We start from the raw sequence: 18898 nt of genomic DNA on the forward strand, positions 1-18898 counted from the left end.
GGTGCAGGAAGGTACAGGAGAGTTTGGAGGATTCTGTTGTAGCTCAGTTAATGGTTACTCAGGAAAGGTTAGACATTTTAAAACATTATCTAATCCCAGAGTAACTATTCGACTGACTCCACCCAATGTACCAGACCCACCACAACCCAACCACACCTCCCCAAAACCCCTTGCAATCCTCATCCCCAGACCCTGAGCTGACACCCCTCCCCTGGGGTTCCTTTCTGCTCTTGGGACTCAAGCTGTTCTGACCCCCCACAGACCCTGACACTGCTCAAGAGCTGACACGCCCATCCCCTCAGAACCTGTCCCTGAGGCTCTTGTCACCCCTAACCCCTAGACCATGTCACCGTCTCAAACCCAGCCAGACTCTGACAACACCCCGCCAACCCCCAGGCCCTGATACACCCCATCCTCCAGACCCTGGCACCTTCATATACCCCAGATGCTGTTACCCTCATCCCCCAGAACCTGAGACCCCTCTGTCCCCCTGACACTGTCAGCACTCTAATTCCCCAAACCCTGACAGCCCCCACATCTCCTAGATCCTGACATGCCCAACCTCTAGACCCTATCACACCCCCTAACACTCCAGATCCTATCAATCCCCTGTCCCCCAAGCCCTCACACTCAACACCCTCCCTCCTTTCCTGGGTTGCCCCCTCATTCCCCCAGATTTAAAGCTTAGCTCCAAATTTCTGATGAGGCTGCGATCAGACTGTAATTGTCAGAAAATCTGGCTCAATCTATTTTTGACAACTCGAGTTGAAGTATGTCACCAGCTTTGAAACAAATCTCAATTAACATAAACATGATGCATGATTTATTTCTCTATATGACTTATTAGCTTCTTTTCCAATTAACGAAACAGAAATGGCAAGAATTTGTTGTGGCCTTTGCAATCAAATATTTATGACAGTCAAATGAAGGTATATACGGCACATTAATAAAAAGAGCAATGCTCAAAATGAATTAGCATCTCTCAGGAATGTCAGCACTACCTGCACTTTGTCATCACGCCTTATGCAACTGAGGCCGACGCAGAGTCAGTTGAAACTGCAGAGCCTTCCCTTCCCGAGAGAAACTATCGCCTCAGGAAATTGAACAGTTTCCTGTGACTGTTCCAAGGGTCTGCTGCACAGTCAGTGAGGGAGGACTTCATTTCAGATGTGCGTGTGACTCTGTGTCTGTGTGTGTTTTTTTATTCATTTTGTGGGATGTGGGTGTTGCTGGTTGGATCAGTATTTCTTGCCCATCCCTGGTTGCCCCTTAAGAAGATGGAGGTAGGCTGCCTTCTTGAACCGCTGCAGTCCATGTGCTGTGGATTGACCCCACAGTGCCCTGAGGGAGGGAATTCCGAGATTTTGACCCAGTGATACTGAAGGAACGGTGATATATTTCCAAGTCAGGATGGTGAGCTTGGGGGTTTGTGGGGGGTAGTTGAAGGTGGTGGTGTTCCTATATAGCTGCTGCCCTTGTCCTTCTAGATGGAATTGGTCATGGGTTCGGAAGGTACCAAGATGTGGAGCTGGAGGAGTGCAGTGGGAGGCCAGGGAGTATCAGAGGAGCAGGAAGGCTGACACTTCGGGTCTGGGCCCTTCTTCAGAAATGGGGGAGGGGAAGGGGGCTCTGAAATGGGTGGGGAGGGGCGGTGAAAGAAGGTGTTTAGTGGTGCAGAAAGGTGGAGAGAAGATGAAGTACCCTGGTGAGGAATTTCAGTGAAGGAATCACAAAAGGTTTGAGTACTCATGACCAAGGAGGCTAATGAGCTGCTATCCTTTATTATGTCAGGAATTGAATGTAAAAGTAAGGATGCATTGCTTCATTCAGATCACATCTTGAATTGTGTGTGCAATTCGGTTTCTGTCTTACAAGGCAGGAGATAAATATGTTGGATGTTGTTCAGAGGGAGATTACTGGATTGTTCCCTTGAATGACTGGGTTGTCTTATGCTTCCTGACAATCAACAATGGATTCATGGTCATTATTTGACCCTTAAATTCCAGATATTATATTGAATTCAAATTCAACCATCTGCAGGATTTGAGTCCAGTCCCCAGAACATTATCTGGGTCTCTGGATTAACAGTCCAGTGATAATTTCACTAGGCCATCACCTCCCCATAATGGTGATGGGATACCGGCCTCTGTGGAGTTATTTCAGTTCTGACCGGGTGAATGTCAAAGTGATGTTTCTTCTTGTGGCTGAGTCTAGAATGAGGGGACAGTGTTTAATAATTGACGGTCACCCTGTTAGGACACAGACAAAGAGAAACCTTGTGAGGCCTTGGACCTCTGTTCTTAGGAAGGCGACAGAGGCAGGGTCATTAAATATTTTTAAGACAGAGGTGGGACAATTTTTGTTAAGCAGAGAAATTAGGCTCATCAGGGAAAGCTGAACTCGTAACAGAACAGAGAGTTGTGAGAGCATGGAATGCGTTGCCAGCAGCAGTTGTGGAAGCAAGGTCATTGGGGTCATTTAAGAGACTGCTGGACATGTATATGGTCACAGAAATTTGAGGGTGCATACATGAGGATCAATGGTCGGCACAACATTGTGGGCTGAAGGGCCTGTTCTGTGCTGTACTGTTCTATGTTCTATGTTCTAGAACAGAAGTGCCGTGATCTTATTGAATGGTGGTGCAAGCAATGCTGGTGAACGGTCTACTGTTGCTTCTATTTTGTATGTTGTAGCCGCTTGCTAGACTCATCGTCCAGATCTGCAGAAAGATTGGACAGTTCCCCTCATGTTTTTCAGCCAAAACCTGATTCTTTACCCCACTGGTGTTTGTATGAGATTGCTGCATGTTACTGTCTCCCTGTAACTTCTTTGCAGCATGACGGTGTTTCCAAAAAGCATTTTTTCTGGCAGTGAAACCCTTTGACGCATCCTGAAAGGTGCTACATAAATGCACGTTCTACCTGAATTGAAAGCAAATAAAGTGCTACAGATGCCAGAAGTCTGAAACAAACACAGGGAAATGCTGGAGAAACTCGGCAGGTCTGGCAACATCTGTGGACAGAGAGAGAGAGAGAGAGAAGCAGAGTTAATGTTTCAAGTTGGGTATGAGAGTACCTCAGAACGCTGAACTTTGTGATGGGGGACCTGGCTGACAGGCAGGGAATGTTTACCCTGCTGGCCTCAATAATCTGGCCAATCTGGCAGGACTGAGATTTTGACCAGATTCATCTGTGGTTTGACTTGGAGCTTGAGGGTTGAGGTTGCTGTATTTGGGGGTATCCATGGTCACTGGGGGTAGAATGCGTGTCCTGCTCTAAGGCGGGTTTGATGACGGAGCTTATCCTATGGGCAACGTGACATGGGCCCCCAGCTGGTGGGGGGCATGCAGAACAAAGGCCTGCAGCTTCTGATCGAGGGACTGGCACTGATGTGGGCAGGTGTAGCTAAAAGTCAACAGCTTCTGCTTTCACCCCCCTCACCCCCCACCTCCTGCCTCTCTCCTGACCCTCATCACCGTGCTCACTTCCTGAGATGAACCTGAACCCTGGGAGAGTGTCACCGGGGTTAATGTTACCACCTTCCCCATGGCACTATTGATTGGAAGGGATGGACGTGAAAAAATGCAGAAGAGTGAAAGGTAATCTGATTGCTGTTTTTTAAAATGTCAAAAAGATTTAACAGAGAAGGTAGAGGGGAATTATTTCCTTTGTTTTGAATCGAGAACAAATTTGGACCATTTTCCATCAGACCGTAATAAATAGGAAGAGGTGTAGACTATTTGGTCATTTAAACCTGCTCTACCAGTCAACAGGAACATGGCTGATCTGACATTCCTCACACCCACTTTCCTGCCCTTTCCCCGTAACCCTTGATTCCCCGCCTGATCAAGAATCTGTTACTCTCAGCCATAAGTATCCACAAGGACTCTGCTCCCACAGCTCTCTGTGGTGAGGAATTCTAAAGGCTCTCCAACCTGTGAGAGAAGAGGCTCCTCTGCATCTCAGCCTTAAATTGGTGCCTTGTTTACTTTGAGACTGTGCCCTATGGTCCTAGACTCCCCCATGACGGGAGACATCCTCTCCGCATTTACCCTGTCAAACCCTTTAAGAATCCAATATGTCTCAATGAGATCACAAATTGATGTGTGGAGATATCTAGGTGTTCAGGTCCATCCTGATGGTGGCAATGCAGGTTGATAGAGTGGTCAAGAAGGCATACAGCATTATTTCATTCATCGGACAGGGTATTGAGTACAAGAGTTGGCAGGTCATGTTACAGTTGTATAGGGCTTTGGCTCGGCCACATTTGGAGTACTGTGTACAGTTCTGGTCGCCACATTACCAAAAGGATGTGGATGCTTTGGAGAGGGTACAGAGGAGGTTCACCAGGATGTTGCCTGGTATGGAGGGTGCTAGCTATGAAGAGAGGTTGAGTAGATTAGCATTATTTACATTAGAAAAATGAAGGTTGAGGGGGGACTTGATTGAGGCCTACAAAATCATGAGGGGTATAGTTATGGTGGATAGCTAGACGCTTTTTCCCAGAGTGGGGGACTTAATTAATAGGGGCACGATTTCCAGGTGGGAGGGGAAAAGTTTATGGGAGATATGCGCGGAAAGTTCTTTACGCAGAGGGTGGTGGGTGCCTGGAATACGTTGCCAGCGGAGATGGTAGAGGCAGGCATGATAGCGTCATTTAACTTGTATCTAGACAGAAACATGAATGAGCAGGGAGCAGAGGGATACAGATCCTTGGAAAATAGGTGAGAGATTTAGATAGAGGATTGGTGCAGGCTTAGAGGGCCGAGGGCCTGTTCCTGTGCTGTAATTTTCTTTGTTCTTTGTACTTTGTTTTATCACCTCTCATTCTTGTAAACTTCAATGAGTAAAGTCCCAACCTGTTTAGCTTTTGCTCATAAGACAATCCCTCCACACCAGGGGTCATTTCAGTGAATCTACTCCAAACTATCTCCTTTAAAATGCTGTAAATTTTGGGGATAATTGACATTGTCAAGAAGAAGATGGATGTTCTCTCATTGTGTATGATTATCAATGACTTTTCTCTTCAGCTAAAGTAGATGAAATGATGGTCAGAACAGTTCCAGCATGATGTCGTTGAATGCCCATGCAAACTGGAAGTGCTGAATGGACTCCTTAAGCTCTGATGTTATAATGTTTGCTATGAGTGAGAACTCATTTGTGAAAGTAACACACTGAATATCTTTACATTATTCTCACTCCCACAGATCCCTGTGATGACAGGAGCCTTCATGGACTCCCCAGTTGATGAGTGCAACACCGAGTTCTCATTGTTCAACTCATCAACCAATATGAACGAGAGCTCGTCAGCTCCGAATCAGGTCGAGGAGCCGGCTCGCACCTCCAATGATGCCATCTGGCTATGGATTGCGATAATAGCAACTATCGGGAACATTGTGGTGGTTGGTGTGGTGTACGCTTTCACCTTTTAGGAGAATCATGGCCAGGCAACTTGAGGCAACTGCCCTTCCAACAGTCTGCTCACACGATTGGAGGATTTTATATACCGTACAACTCGATCACTTATGGGCCTGCATGTTCTAATGGTATCCTGTAGCCCTGTGTCACATGTGTACTCAGTTTTGGTCACTGGACAGTCAATGGCTCCAAATCGATTGGCCTCTTCAGAATTGTATCTGCAGGGAGGTGACATCCCCGAACAGATAAGCTACAAACTGCTATCTTTTAATGAAGACATCCTTGTATAAGTCGACTATATCGATATTTACTGGAAGGAACCTCCTTTGAGGGAATTTACATGGCAATTTTCAGTCACCAGCTGCACCCCTTCCTTCCCCCCCACCCCCCGCAATTATTTAGCACATTCCAGTAGGTCAACGCAGCTTGATGGTCGTGTTGGATTTTGCTTTAAGAATTAAATACAAACCGCGCCAGGGTTATTTTTGAAATAGAATACTTTTATAAATACAGTTTAACTCAACTTTAGGGGAAATGTAAGAGTCGCTTCCTGGGCAGGTAGTGGCAATGGGTCTTAATCGAGATCTTCTCAAGTTCTTGTTGCCAGGCAATCCTTTATCTGTGCAAGATAAGACTTAACAGGGTCAGGCTGGTGAGGAAGCGGGCTTTAAAGGATTTAGGCGTCTGGTTTTAGGGACACGCTGATCCTGAGTCACATTGGTTATCTCTGTAAAACACAGGGATTTTTTTTTGCTCAGAAGTATCGATGTCACATTTGCCTGCTCCATTCCTCCTGGATCCTCTTCCTATTCTGTGACTGAACTCTGCTTCAACAAATGATGGTGCTGTGAAGCACTGAAATTTGCAGTGTTGAGTTTCTGTGAGTAATCTCCAAAACCTGAGGTATTTGTGGACAATGCCAAAGAAATGGCATTGACAGCAGGAACGCATGAACGGTTAGGAAAGGTCAAAAGCTTCAAATGTGGTCGTTCTGTAAAATCTATCATTCATTGCTTTAAGTACAAGTGCTTTAATGGAAGTTTATTTATGTATTTAACTGTCAATGCTGCCCAGGACAGGATGGCCTCATAATGGGTTAGATAGGGAACCAGCAGCCTTTTTTATATTTGTTTGGTGAAATTAATACAAATCAAGTAATAGTGTAAATATAACCTTGCAAAATATTTCTTATTTGCTTGCTGTCTTATAAGGAGAGGTTGAGTAGGTTGGCCTGTACCCATTAGAAGAATGAGAGGCAGCTTTATTGAAACATACAAGATTCTTAGGGAATTGACTGGACAGATGCAGAGGGGCTTATGGGATAAATTAAGACCAGAGGACATCATCTCAGGGTATGGGTTGCCCATTTAAATCATAAATTGGGAAGAAATTGTTTCTGTCAGAGGGGAGTAAATCTGTGGAATTTTTTTTACCACAGAGGGCTGTCAATGCTGGGTCATTCAGTAAATCCAAGGCTGAGACAGGTAGATTTTTAATCAGGAAGGGAATTGAGGGTTACGGGGAAAAGGCAGGAAAGTGGAACTGAGGATTCCTAGATCAGCCGCCATCTCAATGAATGGCAGAACAGACTTGATGGGCTGAATGGTCTGCTGCTGCTCTTAAAACAGGTGATCTTACATTTACAGCATAGATCAGGCCATTCTGTTCAAATGCTCCATGCTGACCTCCTACTACCCTCTTATCTCACATCCTCAGCATTTCCTTTTATTCTGTTCCCTATCCAGCTTCCTTTTAATCCAACAGGAGTTTGATCTCAACCACTTGATGTGGTAGTCAGTTACTCACCACTCTCTGACTAATATAACTCTCCTGAATGCTGTGCTGGCTTTATTAGTGAATGCCTAATAATTATGGACTTCAATCTGACATCAGTTGCAGCTACATCTCTTATATCAAGTATTTCATAATCTTGAGGATTTCATTGTCGGAATAGACTTCGTTGTTGCTCACTTTCCCTTGTTCAGTGTAACCTCTCAGTTTGATTCTATTTTAGCCTCCAGACTCGACCGCTCCAATCCCTCCATATCCTGTTTACAGGATGGAGACCAGGGCACTGTCCAGTTTGCTAAGTGTCCCAAGTTTAACACAGCTTTTCAAGTTCTGACGGAAGGTCACTGAATGTGAGATGTTAACTTTGTTTCTGACCTGCTGAGTTTCTCTAGCACCTTCTGGTTTTGTTTCAGATCGTCCCAGCATCATAATTTTTCAAGTCTTCACTTCTATCCCTCTAAAATGAAACTAGTATTAGTTTAAAAACATGATCTTGATAACCGACTTTGCTATTTTTAATGATTTGTGCAGCTATCATAAGTGACTTAATGGCTTGGTATTCTCAGGTGTTTACCGCTCCGGCCCATTTGGAAATTTATTTTCTGACAGAAAGTGCTTGCTATTCCTTTGACCTTAACTATGTCAACAATAAACTCTCAATCAGCCAAACCCACGAGGAACCACCTTGAAATCTGGGTTAAGCAGAGCTTAGTGAGTCTTCAATGTGAATGAGTCACTTTTAATGTCTGTAGAAGTGGGCCATCTAAAACACAGCACAGGGACTGCAGCGGTTCAAGAAGGCAGCTCACCCCCACCTTCTCAAGGGCAACTATGGAGGGCAATAAATGCTGGCCAGGCAGCGATGCCCACAGCCCATGAAGGATTATAAAAATTTCATTAAACATCCACCCTAAGGTGCTGATGGGAAAGTGCGAAAAGAACAAAGAAAATCTTCATTGCTCAGTGAAAGTCTAAGTGTTTATTTTGGGGATTGGTCAATGAGGTGGGAGGAGTGGATGGGTGGAAGAGTCGATGAGAGGGAGGGTTGATCATGGGATGAGGCCGGGGCGAGGAGATTTTGAAACTGGTAAAACCCTCCCTCTCACCCCTGCCTCCTTGACCTGACGCAATCTGTCCATCTTCCCTCCCACCTATCCGCTCCCCCCACCTCACTGACCAATTCCTACCACTGCCTACCTGCACTCACCTATTACCATCCCACCTACCTTCCCCACCCCACCCCTCCTCTCTCTATTTATTTCTGAGCTCCCTTCTCCCTCCCCCATTTCTGAAGAAGGATTTCGAACTGAAACCGAGATTCCAACTTTCCTGCTCCTCTGATGCTGACAGGCCTGCTGTGTTCTTCTAGTTCTACACCGTGTTATCTCTGACTCCAGAATCGGCAGCCCTTACTATCTCTAAGTGTTTATTTTGCATTTTACCTTTTTGTCAGGTGTAGCTGCTAAGTTGTCTCATCTTCACCTACCTTCCAGTCCACGACATGTTTCCTTTCTCACCAGTTTCGCTACATGTGCAAGTCTCACAGAGAAATGAGTCAACGGATTTTCCAGCATTTCATTTTGAAGTGGGCTGAGATCTAACCATAGCCATAGAGTCACAGAGTCATACAGCATGGGAACAGATGCTTCAGTTCAACCAGTCCATGCTGACCATAATCCCAAACTAAACTAGTCTCATCTACCTGTGCTTGGCCTATATCCTCCCAAGCATTACTTATTCATGTACTTCTCCAAAGGTCTTTGTATGTGTTCCCGCATCTACCCCTTCCTCTGGAAGTTCATTCCACACGTGAACCACCCACTGTGTTAAAAATATTGCATCTCATGTCTATTTTAGATCTTTCTTCCTTCACCTTAAAATAAAGCCCCCCCTCGCCTTGAAATCCCCCAACCAAGGCAAAAGAACTCCTGCCATTCACCTTATCTATAACGCGCTTGCAGTTTTACAAGAACCGACAGGTCACCTGTTTGTTTCCTAGACTCTAGTGAAAGAAGTCCCAGCCTATCTTCTTGTAACTCAAACTCTCCATTCCCGGCCACATTCACTTGGCTAAATCAGGGCTTGCACTGCATGGAAACCTCATCTGCGAACGACTGTGTCAATCTTATTTGTTTTGTTGGCATTGAGCAAAAGTTTGGCAAAAATGCTTCGGACCGCTACAGATTTTCAGCCAAACAGCATTGTTTAATGGCTTCTTCCATTCCATTCTGTAGTGGGATTAGTTGGTAACTTCAACACAAGGGGAATTTTATGTTCGTTGAAATTGAGTCATGGAGCTTTCACTGTGCTTGAAGATTATTTACCATTCCCAACCTCATTCTACAAGCCCAGCAATGTGCAGGAAAGCATTGCGACACGCAAATTTGGATCTTGTATTTCAGATCCACAATCCTGAAGCATTGATGCAAATCGTTAGCAACAGTGGGGCAAGGACCAGGGGCCTTGGACTGAGAATTGTCCAACAGGCAGAAAGGGGAAAAAAAGAAACATGACATTTTCTGGTGGTATTTGCTGTTTGTGGCGAATTATACTGACTTAGGCTCAAACGTGGGAGACATAATTTGGGAAGTTTGCAGATGAGACAAAAATAGACCAGGTAGCTGACGGTCAGCTTTTTGGCTTCTGACTGTCGCACCATATTTTACTGGCTCGTCCTAAAACATATTTCCTTTATTGAATTCAAATTTCATCATCTACCAGCATAAGATTCAAACCCTGTTTCCCAGAACATTAGCTGAGCCTCCAGATTAGCAGCCCTGACACGAAAACCATGAGGCCATCCTTCACATTAGCTTAAACAAATTCTTTCCTGAGAATTCTCTTCCCTGCTATCCCAAACTGCGTGGGGAATTTTCCACAATCTGCCGTTGTACTAAAAAGAAAAACTTTCATTTGTACTGTCCCTGAGGATGTAACAAAACAAAAACCAAAAGAACTGTGGATGCTGTAAATTAGGAACAAAAACAAAGTTGCTGGAAAAGCTCAGCAGGTCCAGCAGGATCTGTGGAGGAGGAAACGGAGTTAACGTGTCGGGTCCGGAGATCTGAATTCTGACAATGCCCAGTTCTGAGGAAGGGTCACTGGACTTGAAACATTAACTCTGTTTTCTCCTCCACAGATTCTGTTGGACCTGCTGAGCTTTTCCAGCAACTTTGTTTTTGTTCCTGATGTAACAAAACACTTTTTATCATTCATTCACAGGATGAGAGTATCATTAGCCAGGCCAGGATTTATTACCCATTTCTTTACAGTTAATGAAGCTGCTGACAACAGCAACATGATAAAAGAGTTTCTCATTGTGTTGCTTGAGGTTTATAAATGGGCCTGGGACAATGGGAGGAACCTATCTGTTCTTCTGCAAAATAATTGGGAGATTTCACATCTCTCCCAAGAGGCCGATGGGCTCCTGTTACCACTGTCTCTGAGGGGCAGTGACTGGGACAGCGCTATACTCTGTCAGCATCATAGGCTCAAGTGTCAGGAATGGGACTTGAACCCATACCTCTGGGTCAGAAGATTAGGTTGTTATCCATTGTTTCAGACTGTTGCTGACCCTCACTCTCATAGAGTCGTAGACTCGTAGAGATGTGCAACATGGAAACAGACCCTTCGGTCTAACTCATCCACGCCGACCTGATATTCAAAATAAATGTAGTCTCATTTGCCAGCATTTGGTCCATATCCCTCTAAACCCTTCCTATTCATATACCCATCCAGACGCCTTCTAAATGTTGTAATTGCACCAGCCTCCCCCACTTCCACACATGAACCACCCTCTGCGTGAAAAAGTTGCTCCTTAGCTCCCTTTTATATCTTTGCTCTCTTTCCTTAATCCTATACCCTCTAGCCTTGGAATCCTTGGGGAAAAGACCTTGTCTATTCACCCTGTCAATGCTCCTCATGATTTTATAAACCCCTATAAGGTCACCCCTCAGCCTCCGACGCTCCAGGGAAAATAGCTCCAGCCTATTCAACCGCTCCCTGTAGCTCAAACCCTCCAACCCTGGCAACATCCTCATAAATCTTTACATTCCAGTTCTGCAGAAGGGTCACTGAACCTGATGTATTTACATTGTTTCTCTCTTCGTAGACACTGCCAGACCTCCTGAGTTTCTCTGGCATGTTCTGTGCTTGTTTCTGAGCTTTCACTCTCTGGATTAGCATCGCTATGACACCAACGGAATGAGGAGATGTCACCTACTGGAGTTTAACACAAATCTACCCCACATCTGCTGCCCCTCCACTCTCCCACAAGTACCTCACGAGTGACGGTGAAAATGAACCCCTCTGTCTGAGGAGAAGGGCAAACTGCAGAGCCTCGTAGAAAACAACCTGCACAGGTAGGCAAGAAATCTCACCAGCTGTGTGCACCCACTCCCTACCCTCACTCCCAGACCTCGGCTAAAACACTTTTTGTGTCTTTTTGACATTTGCTTCTCCTGCATTAACGTGGGGCCCATTTTCCAACATGTAGTCCCTCAGGATAGAGATTCTGAGATTCAAACTTGGCCCACACCAAAATTCCATTCATAGTGAATTTCAATCGATGCAGGCTTGGAGGGACAAAGGGCCTGTTCCTGTGCTGTAATTTTCTTTGTTCTTGAAACAAGGACCGGGAGGAGGCCTTTCGACCCATCGAGCCTGCTCCACCAACCAATATGGCCATGGCTGATCATCCAACTCAGTCCCACGTTCCCACTTTCTGCCTTTAGCCCCAAGAGCTATATCTAACTCCGCCTTGAAAATACCCAATGTTTTCTCCTCGACTACTCTCTGTGGCAGTGAATTCCACACGCTCCCCATGCTCTATGGCAGTGAATTCCACACGGTCCCCATTCTCTGTGGCAGTGCATTCCACACGCTCCCCACTTTCTAGGTGAAGACATTTCTCCTCATCTCAATCCTGAATGGCCCACCCCGTATCCTTACACTGTGATCTCTGGTTCTAGATGCCCCGGCCATCATAATATCCTTGGACATATTTGACATGTGATTTCTGGACACTAAAGACAGAGGTATTTTCAACCAGGGGAACACCGTCAATGCCTGCAGTCCACAGTCTTGCAGGGGCTAATTATTTTCCTAAGTGAACGGTTCTGATACAGACCTCCCATAAATTGGGAGTCTCTATAATCTGTTGTTTTGACCTCCTACAGTCCTGATCCATCATGGTCCACACGTTACCAGATTATAGCCCTGCCGATTTATTTCAAATCATAAGCTTTCGAAGCGCTGTCCCGTCATCAGGTGAAGTGAAGTAAAGCACACAGGCACAGAATTTACAGACAGAGAGATCAAAAGATCACACAAATGGTGTGAGTGTGTTGATAGGCCAAATAACAAGGCGCTGCAAGTGATCAAAAGCGTCAGACAATGTGAGCAAAGTGTCAACAGCTGAATAGTTACGTGTGACCCCACCGCCCTGTTCTGTATCTGTAAAACCTTCCTTACTGTCCTGTTTTGACACCATCACCTTAATAAATAGTTATGATCTCTCTACCTTAATTTGTTTGTACAGTTTTGAATCACTTATTACTTTGGTTAAACCCTCGGCGAGCAACTTGTATACCTATTGTGTTATTCCAGCCATTTAGTTTGTCCACAGCATCACCTTCTTTTTAATTTTTTTGTAATTATCTCTCTGCCTCATTTAATCAGATTATAGGCCATTCCTTCACTTGTTATTCAGCTGTTGACACTTTACTCACACTGTCTGACACTTTTGATCACTTGCAGAGACATATTACTTGACACTCTACTCACGCCATTTTTATGATCTGTTGATCTCTCTCTGCCTATAAATTCTGTGCCTGTATGCTCCTCTTCACTTCACCTGATGTAGGAGCAGTGCTCTGAAAGCTTGTGATTTCAAATAACCCTGTTGGACTATCACCTGAGAGATAGTAGGAGCTGCCGATGCTGGAGTCAGACATAACACAGTGTGGAGCTGGAGGAACACAGCAGGCCGGGCAGCATCAGAGGAGCAGGAAAGCTGATGTTTCGGGTGGGAACCCTTCTTCAGAAATGGACTGTAACCTGGTGTTGTCTGATTTCTGACCTCATCCTCCCCAGTCCAACACCGGCCCTACCATCAATACCTGATAAACCATGATTTAGTGTATAGCTCAATCCGACTAATATGCTTCTATCGTTGCCAATCTTGGTCAGCTGGTGGCAATCTAAAATGGGATCTGTGGACTCTCTCTTCCCCATCCAATCCCCTGGCTCCCAGCTGCTGTACAACAACAGCCCTGCATTTTGTGAGCACCTCTAGCACAACACTATCTGAAAGCTTTTCATGGGAAGGTTATCAGCCAAGTGGTGGCACATTAAAGTGACATTAGGCGACCAAAGATTCGGTCAGAGGGCTAGTTTTTGAGAACTGTCTTAAAGGAGGGGAGGTGAGGAGAGAGCTTTAGAAGGAGACGCCCGGGCCATCAATGTGGAGTGGGGTGATAAAATATCAGGGTTGGTCAAGAGGCCATGTTTGGAGAGAGATCTGGGGCTGGCGGGAGTGGGTGGTGGGGTGAGTCTTGGTGGGAGAGACCTTTGAGAGCAAAAATGAATGTTTTAAATTTAAGGTACAGGGAGGAATGTAGGTCAACATCCACAGTGAGGGCAGGGAACAGAAATCTCTAACCTGAAGGAAAGATAAGAAAAAGGAAGTAGTGGACAAGACAAAAGCATGGGAAGGACAAGCAGCTCTAATTGTGTCGGCTGTCTGGAAGGCTGATAGCTGCACAGTGGTAGTGTCCCACTTCTCAGCCAGGAGGCCTGCGCTCAAGTCCTCCCTGCTCTAAGAGGTGTGCAGTAACATGTCTGACCAGGTTGCTAGAAGATATCATTTTCAAACAAATATAAGGCAATAGAAAACTACCAAGTGGCTCAGTTTCTGGAGGTTAAAATGTATTCTGAGCAGCAAATCTTTAGAGCCTGATGTTTTCAAATACTATTGTTGTCTCTCTCCGCAACTTTTATTCAGATTGTGATGGTTTTCAATCCATCAACATTGTGAACAATGGGCGTCCTACTCAGGCACATATCAACCTGAATGTAGGTTTTTCCACACAATCACACACACTCAGATTTATTTTCCTTTATTCATTAACAGGATGAGGGCGTTACTGGCCAGGCAGCATTTATTGCCCATTCCTAATTGCCCAGAGGGCAGTTAAGAGTCAACCACATTGCTGTGGGCCTGGAGTCACATGCAAGTCAGGCCAGGTAAAGATGGCAGTTTCCTTCCCTGAAGGGAATTAGTGACCCAAATAGGTTTTTCCAACAATTGGCAATAGAACCATGGTCATCATTAGATTCTTAATTCTAGATGTTTCTGAATTCAAATTCCACCATCTGCCATGGTGGGATTCAAACCTGGGTCCCTGGCTAACTGTCCAACCATTGCCTCCCAAATATGACACGCATTGACCGACGCAGACATCTGCAAGCTAATCTGTAATTGTAGCAGTTGAATTCAAGTGACTCTGAGTGTTTCATAGAATCCCTTCAGTGTAGAAACAGGCTATTCAGCCCAACAAGTCCACACTGCCCCTCTGAAGAGCACCCACCCAGATCCATCCTCATACCCACACCCTTTCTCTGTAACCCTGCATTTCCCATGGCTAACACACCTAATCTACACACCTCTGAACACTGGGCAATTTAGCATGGTCAATCCAACTAGCCTGCACATCTTTGGACTGTGGGAGGAAACTGGAGCACGCAGAGGAAACCCTCGCAGACACGGGGGGAACAGACAGTTGTCTGAGGCTGGAATCGAACCTGGTCCCTGGCGCTGTGAGGTTGCAGTCCCAACCACTGAGCCAACATGCTGCCCCATCCTTTACTTTGTGTAACCTAAAGCCATTAGAAACAGAAATGCGATTAGGCCATTCAGCCCCTCAAACACAATTCAGTAAGGTCACTACCTCAGTCACCCTTTCCTGTCTGACCCCCCCCCTTCACCCTGCCATCTCCCTTAACTACAGCTCAGAAATCTTGAACGCACACAGTGACTCAGTCACTGCAGCCCTGAGTCAAGAGCTAATTACAAAGGGGGAATAGTTTTAAAGCAAAAGGTAGGAGGTTTAGAGGGGGTGTGAGGAAAACGTTTTCACCCAGCGGGTGGTGGGGCTCTGGGATGCGCTGCCTGGGAGGAGGGTTGAGGCAGGAAGCCTCACATCCTTTACAAAGACACTTAAAGTGTCATAACATTCAAGCCAATGGGCCGAGTGCAGGGAAGTGGGACTGGCATTTGTAGTAATATACTTTCAGCAGTACAGTCTCGATGGGCTGAAGGGTCTTAAAAAATAAGATAATTACCTGCAAAGAAATGCTTTTCTGGATGCAGGCAGGGTAGCGGGATTCGGCGACCTGATCCATGAAATGAGAGTATAATGACTTCTTTTGGTGCTGTAACCCGTCTGATATCATTCTAGAGATGACCAGAAATTCACGACTCTCTGAGCAAAGAAATTTGAGGCCTCGCTCAGAAACCATGCCTCCTCATTCTCGATTCCATAGAACATAGAACATAGAACATTACAGCACAGTACAGGCCCTTTGGCCCTCGATGTTGTGCCGACCTGTCATACCGATCTCAAGCCCATCTAACCTACACTATTCCACGTACGTCCATATGCTTATCCAATGACAACTTAAATGTACCTAAAGTTGGCGAATCTACTACCATTGCAGGCAAAGCATTCCATTGCCTTACTACTCTCTGAGTAAAGAAACTACTTCTGACATCTGTCCTATATCTTTCACCCCTCATTTTAAAGCTATGCCCCCTCGTGCTCACCATCGCCATCCTAGGAAAAAGGCTCTCCCTATCCACCCTATCTAACCCTCTGATTATTTTATACGTTTCAATTAAGTCACCTCTCAACCTTCTTCTCACTAATGAAAACAGCCTCAAGTCCGTCAGCCTTTCCTCGTAAGACCTTCCCTCCATACCAGGCAACATCCTAGTAAATCTCCTCTGCACCCTTTCCAAAGCTTCCACATTTCTCTCGAGTGCAGGCATTCTCTCAGCCGCCCAACCACTGTGCTTTCTCAACCCTGTTTCACTAAGATTGCCTCCCATTCTTACAGACACCACTATCAACCCAGCCTTTCCTCATCTGACAATTCCTTCATCCCAGGAACCTCCTCTGAATTGCTTCCAGATTCGTCTTTAATTGAGAAGATCACAACCGTATGTACTTCACTAACTGTGGCCTCATTTGTGCCCTGTATAGGTCTTACCTATAAATTGAGACCATCATTGCATTTCCCTTGCACTTGCAGGACCTGCGTACCAACTTCTGCCATTTCATGTGGTCTGTATGATTCTTCATGACTTTACGTTACTCTGTAACTCACTCGTCATTTGTTGCTCTCCTGTTCTCACTGGTGCTGCTGAGTTGTTACTTTGAAGAAACATTGAGGGTTTCTCACTGTGCTCCTGAGTCAATAAGCATCTCTCCACAAACAGTGCGTCAGAACGCACAGACTGTTCTTTACCAGATCGACATTTTTTTTTCTGTGGGAGCTTGCTGTGCACTCATTGACAGCAGAATTTCCTACATATCAACAACGACTGTAATTCAATAAAAGGAATCCTCATTGGCTCGAAAGTGTACTGGCACATGCTGAGCTCATTCCACACACACAGGAGGCCCGTTGTCCCATTGTGTTCACTTCAGCTCGATTTAGCCAGTCACATTCTACCACTCACTCCCCTGCAAGCTGAGTTCACTTAAATTACCATTTGAAGCTGTTGTGCAACTCTACTTCCAGCATTGTCATGGGCCAAGTGTTCCAGCTCATTAGTGTTCCAGCTCATTACCATTCACAGCGTAGAGATGTCCCTCCCTGGAATCTATGTCCTTGCGCTATCAGAACGTGGGGGCACCTTTTCTTTCTTCATCTGAACCAATCCTGGCATCATCTTGTGTGGGCCTACTAAAAATCCCCTCACCTCCCTTTCCCTGCGGAAAACAGCACCAGCTCAACTTCAGAGTGCAACAAAAGTCCCTCCTCCCTGCACCCACTAGGGGCCATCTCACCGGCACCCTCACAAGGAACCTCACTCCGTTCCCAAATCCGACTGAAAATCTCACTGATTCTCCAGCTATGACCCAATACAGCTTTATAAAGTTTCGGCAATGTTTGTCTGTGTGAAAGATGCATTGACTGCACTGCAGTGCTCGAGTAAGTTCTTTTTTGATATCTTAATTTCTGAATATAAAAATGTGCCACCTACAAGATGCACTGCAGAAATTCACTGAAGCTTCTCAGGCAGCACCTTCCAAACCCGTGACCACTTCCATCTAGAAGGTCCAGGACAGCGGATACATGGGAATGCCAGCCCCTGCGAGTTCCCCCCCAAGCCCCTCACCAACCTGACTTGGAAATATATCGCTGTTCCTCTGCTGTCGCTGGGTCAGAATCCTTTCTAATGGCACTGAGGCTCGAACTACTGTAGCGGTTCAAGAAGGCAGCTCGCCACCACTTTCTCAAGGAGCAAATGGGGCAAGCTATAAATCCCGGCCCAGTCAGCGACACGCACGTTCCCACAAGTGAATAAAATAAAAATCTCTTGTTGGAGTTAACCTCTTGTTTATTATAAGCCCGCAATCTCCTTCTGTTTCTTGAGGGTATCACAGGCACCAAGGTGGACATACATCCTTTTACGATCTATCTGATGAGAGAGCAGCCCTTTTTTGGTCAGACAATGGTGACTTTACCTTTACTCCCCAGCAATGTGGATAATGAGAGATAATGAGAAACACAATGCCCCAGAGTGTTCGATAGCGTAGACACTTGAAGGATATATCCCCAGGCTGAGGCGTCCAGAACTGTGACCGTTATAGTTTTCGGGTGAGGGGTTTCAATGGGATCAAGATGGGGATAGGAGAGAGAATTGTGAATACCTAAAATTCTCTTTTGCAGTGGCATCCTATTGATGAGCTGCAACCCAAAGCAAGGAACTGCTGATTTCTAGAATGTTCTTTTTGCATAAACAGCGTACTGAATTGTAGAGTGTAGAGAAGTGGGTGGGAGGGGGAGGAACTCGTGAGAATTCACAGCTAGTTTAATGAGAGAGGGGGAGTTTAGAGATCTGGAGTAGAGAAGCAACATTATTCTGACAGACAGTCATACTCTTGAGCAACTGCAGTACTCGACTGATTGTCTGAAGAATTTAGTGTCAAGAGACCATACAGTGATTTTACTGAATGATTGTATGCTTCATGTTAGATACTGACCATCTCCTCATGTTTTTGATGTATTTGTACCATGTGGTTATTTGATAATCCTTGCTGTTGGAACTAAACGTTTCATTCTTGTACTTGGTTAAACGCTGTAGTTTTTTTTACAATAAAGTTTTCGAAATTCAGTGAAAATGATAGGTGTCTGGTTGGAATCAAGAGCTTGCTGTTCTGGTAGATCGTTCCAGCCAATCACAGGAGTTGGTCAAATTTGACTGAGAGCTCTGTAAAAAAATTCCAAAAGCCTTCCTCTGGATCTGGAATTTAACCAGCACTTCAGGATCATATTCAAAAATCAGTCTATCTTTCAGTGCTCAACTTTCAAATCCCCCATTCGATCCAGGACAGAATTCTGGAATTCCTTCCATGTTCCAGGACTGACCACTCAAACGCCCCTGTTGGATTGAGGATGGA

General features: G+C 45.4%; 2 protein-coding genes across 4 annotated transcripts in view; both read left to right on the forward strand.

Annotated features, from left to right (window-relative positions):
* The window catches only part of LOC125455643 (uncharacterized protein C14orf132), a 54724-nt gene extending 49291 nt beyond the window's left edge, over nt 1–5433 (forward strand). Inside the window, exons 1-2 of one of the 2 annotated variants that reach the window (XM_048537915.2) lie at nt 1228–1283; nt 5207–5433. In XM_048537915.2, the coding sequence (XP_048393872.1) occupies nt 1278–1283; nt 5207–5431 (231 nt within the window). In that variant the 5' untranslated portion in view covers nt 1228–1277 and the 3' untranslated portion in view covers nt 5432–5433. Of the gene's footprint in view, nt 1–1227; nt 1284–5206 lie in introns of those variants that run through there. The other variant, XM_048537914.2, reaches the window with a different exon arrangement.
* A 752-nt stretch (nt 5434–6185) lies between these two features.
* The window catches only part of LOC132210054 (B2 bradykinin receptor-like), a 62412-nt gene continuing 49699 nt past the window's right edge, over nt 6186–18898 (forward strand). The window contains exon 1 of one of the 2 annotated variants that reach the window (XM_059648929.1): nt 6186–6297. The gene's annotated coding sequence lies outside the window, so the exon portion shown is untranslated. Of the gene's footprint in view, nt 6298–10272; nt 11570–18898 lie in introns of those variants that run through there. The other variant, XM_059648930.1, reaches the window with a different exon arrangement.

This window comes from Stegostoma tigrinum, chromosome 10 (assembly GCF_030684315.1).
Source record: "Stegostoma tigrinum isolate sSteTig4 chromosome 10, sSteTig4.hap1, whole genome shotgun sequence".
Classification (NCBI taxonomy): domain Eukaryota; kingdom Metazoa; phylum Chordata; class Chondrichthyes; order Orectolobiformes; family Stegostomatidae; genus Stegostoma; species Stegostoma tigrinum.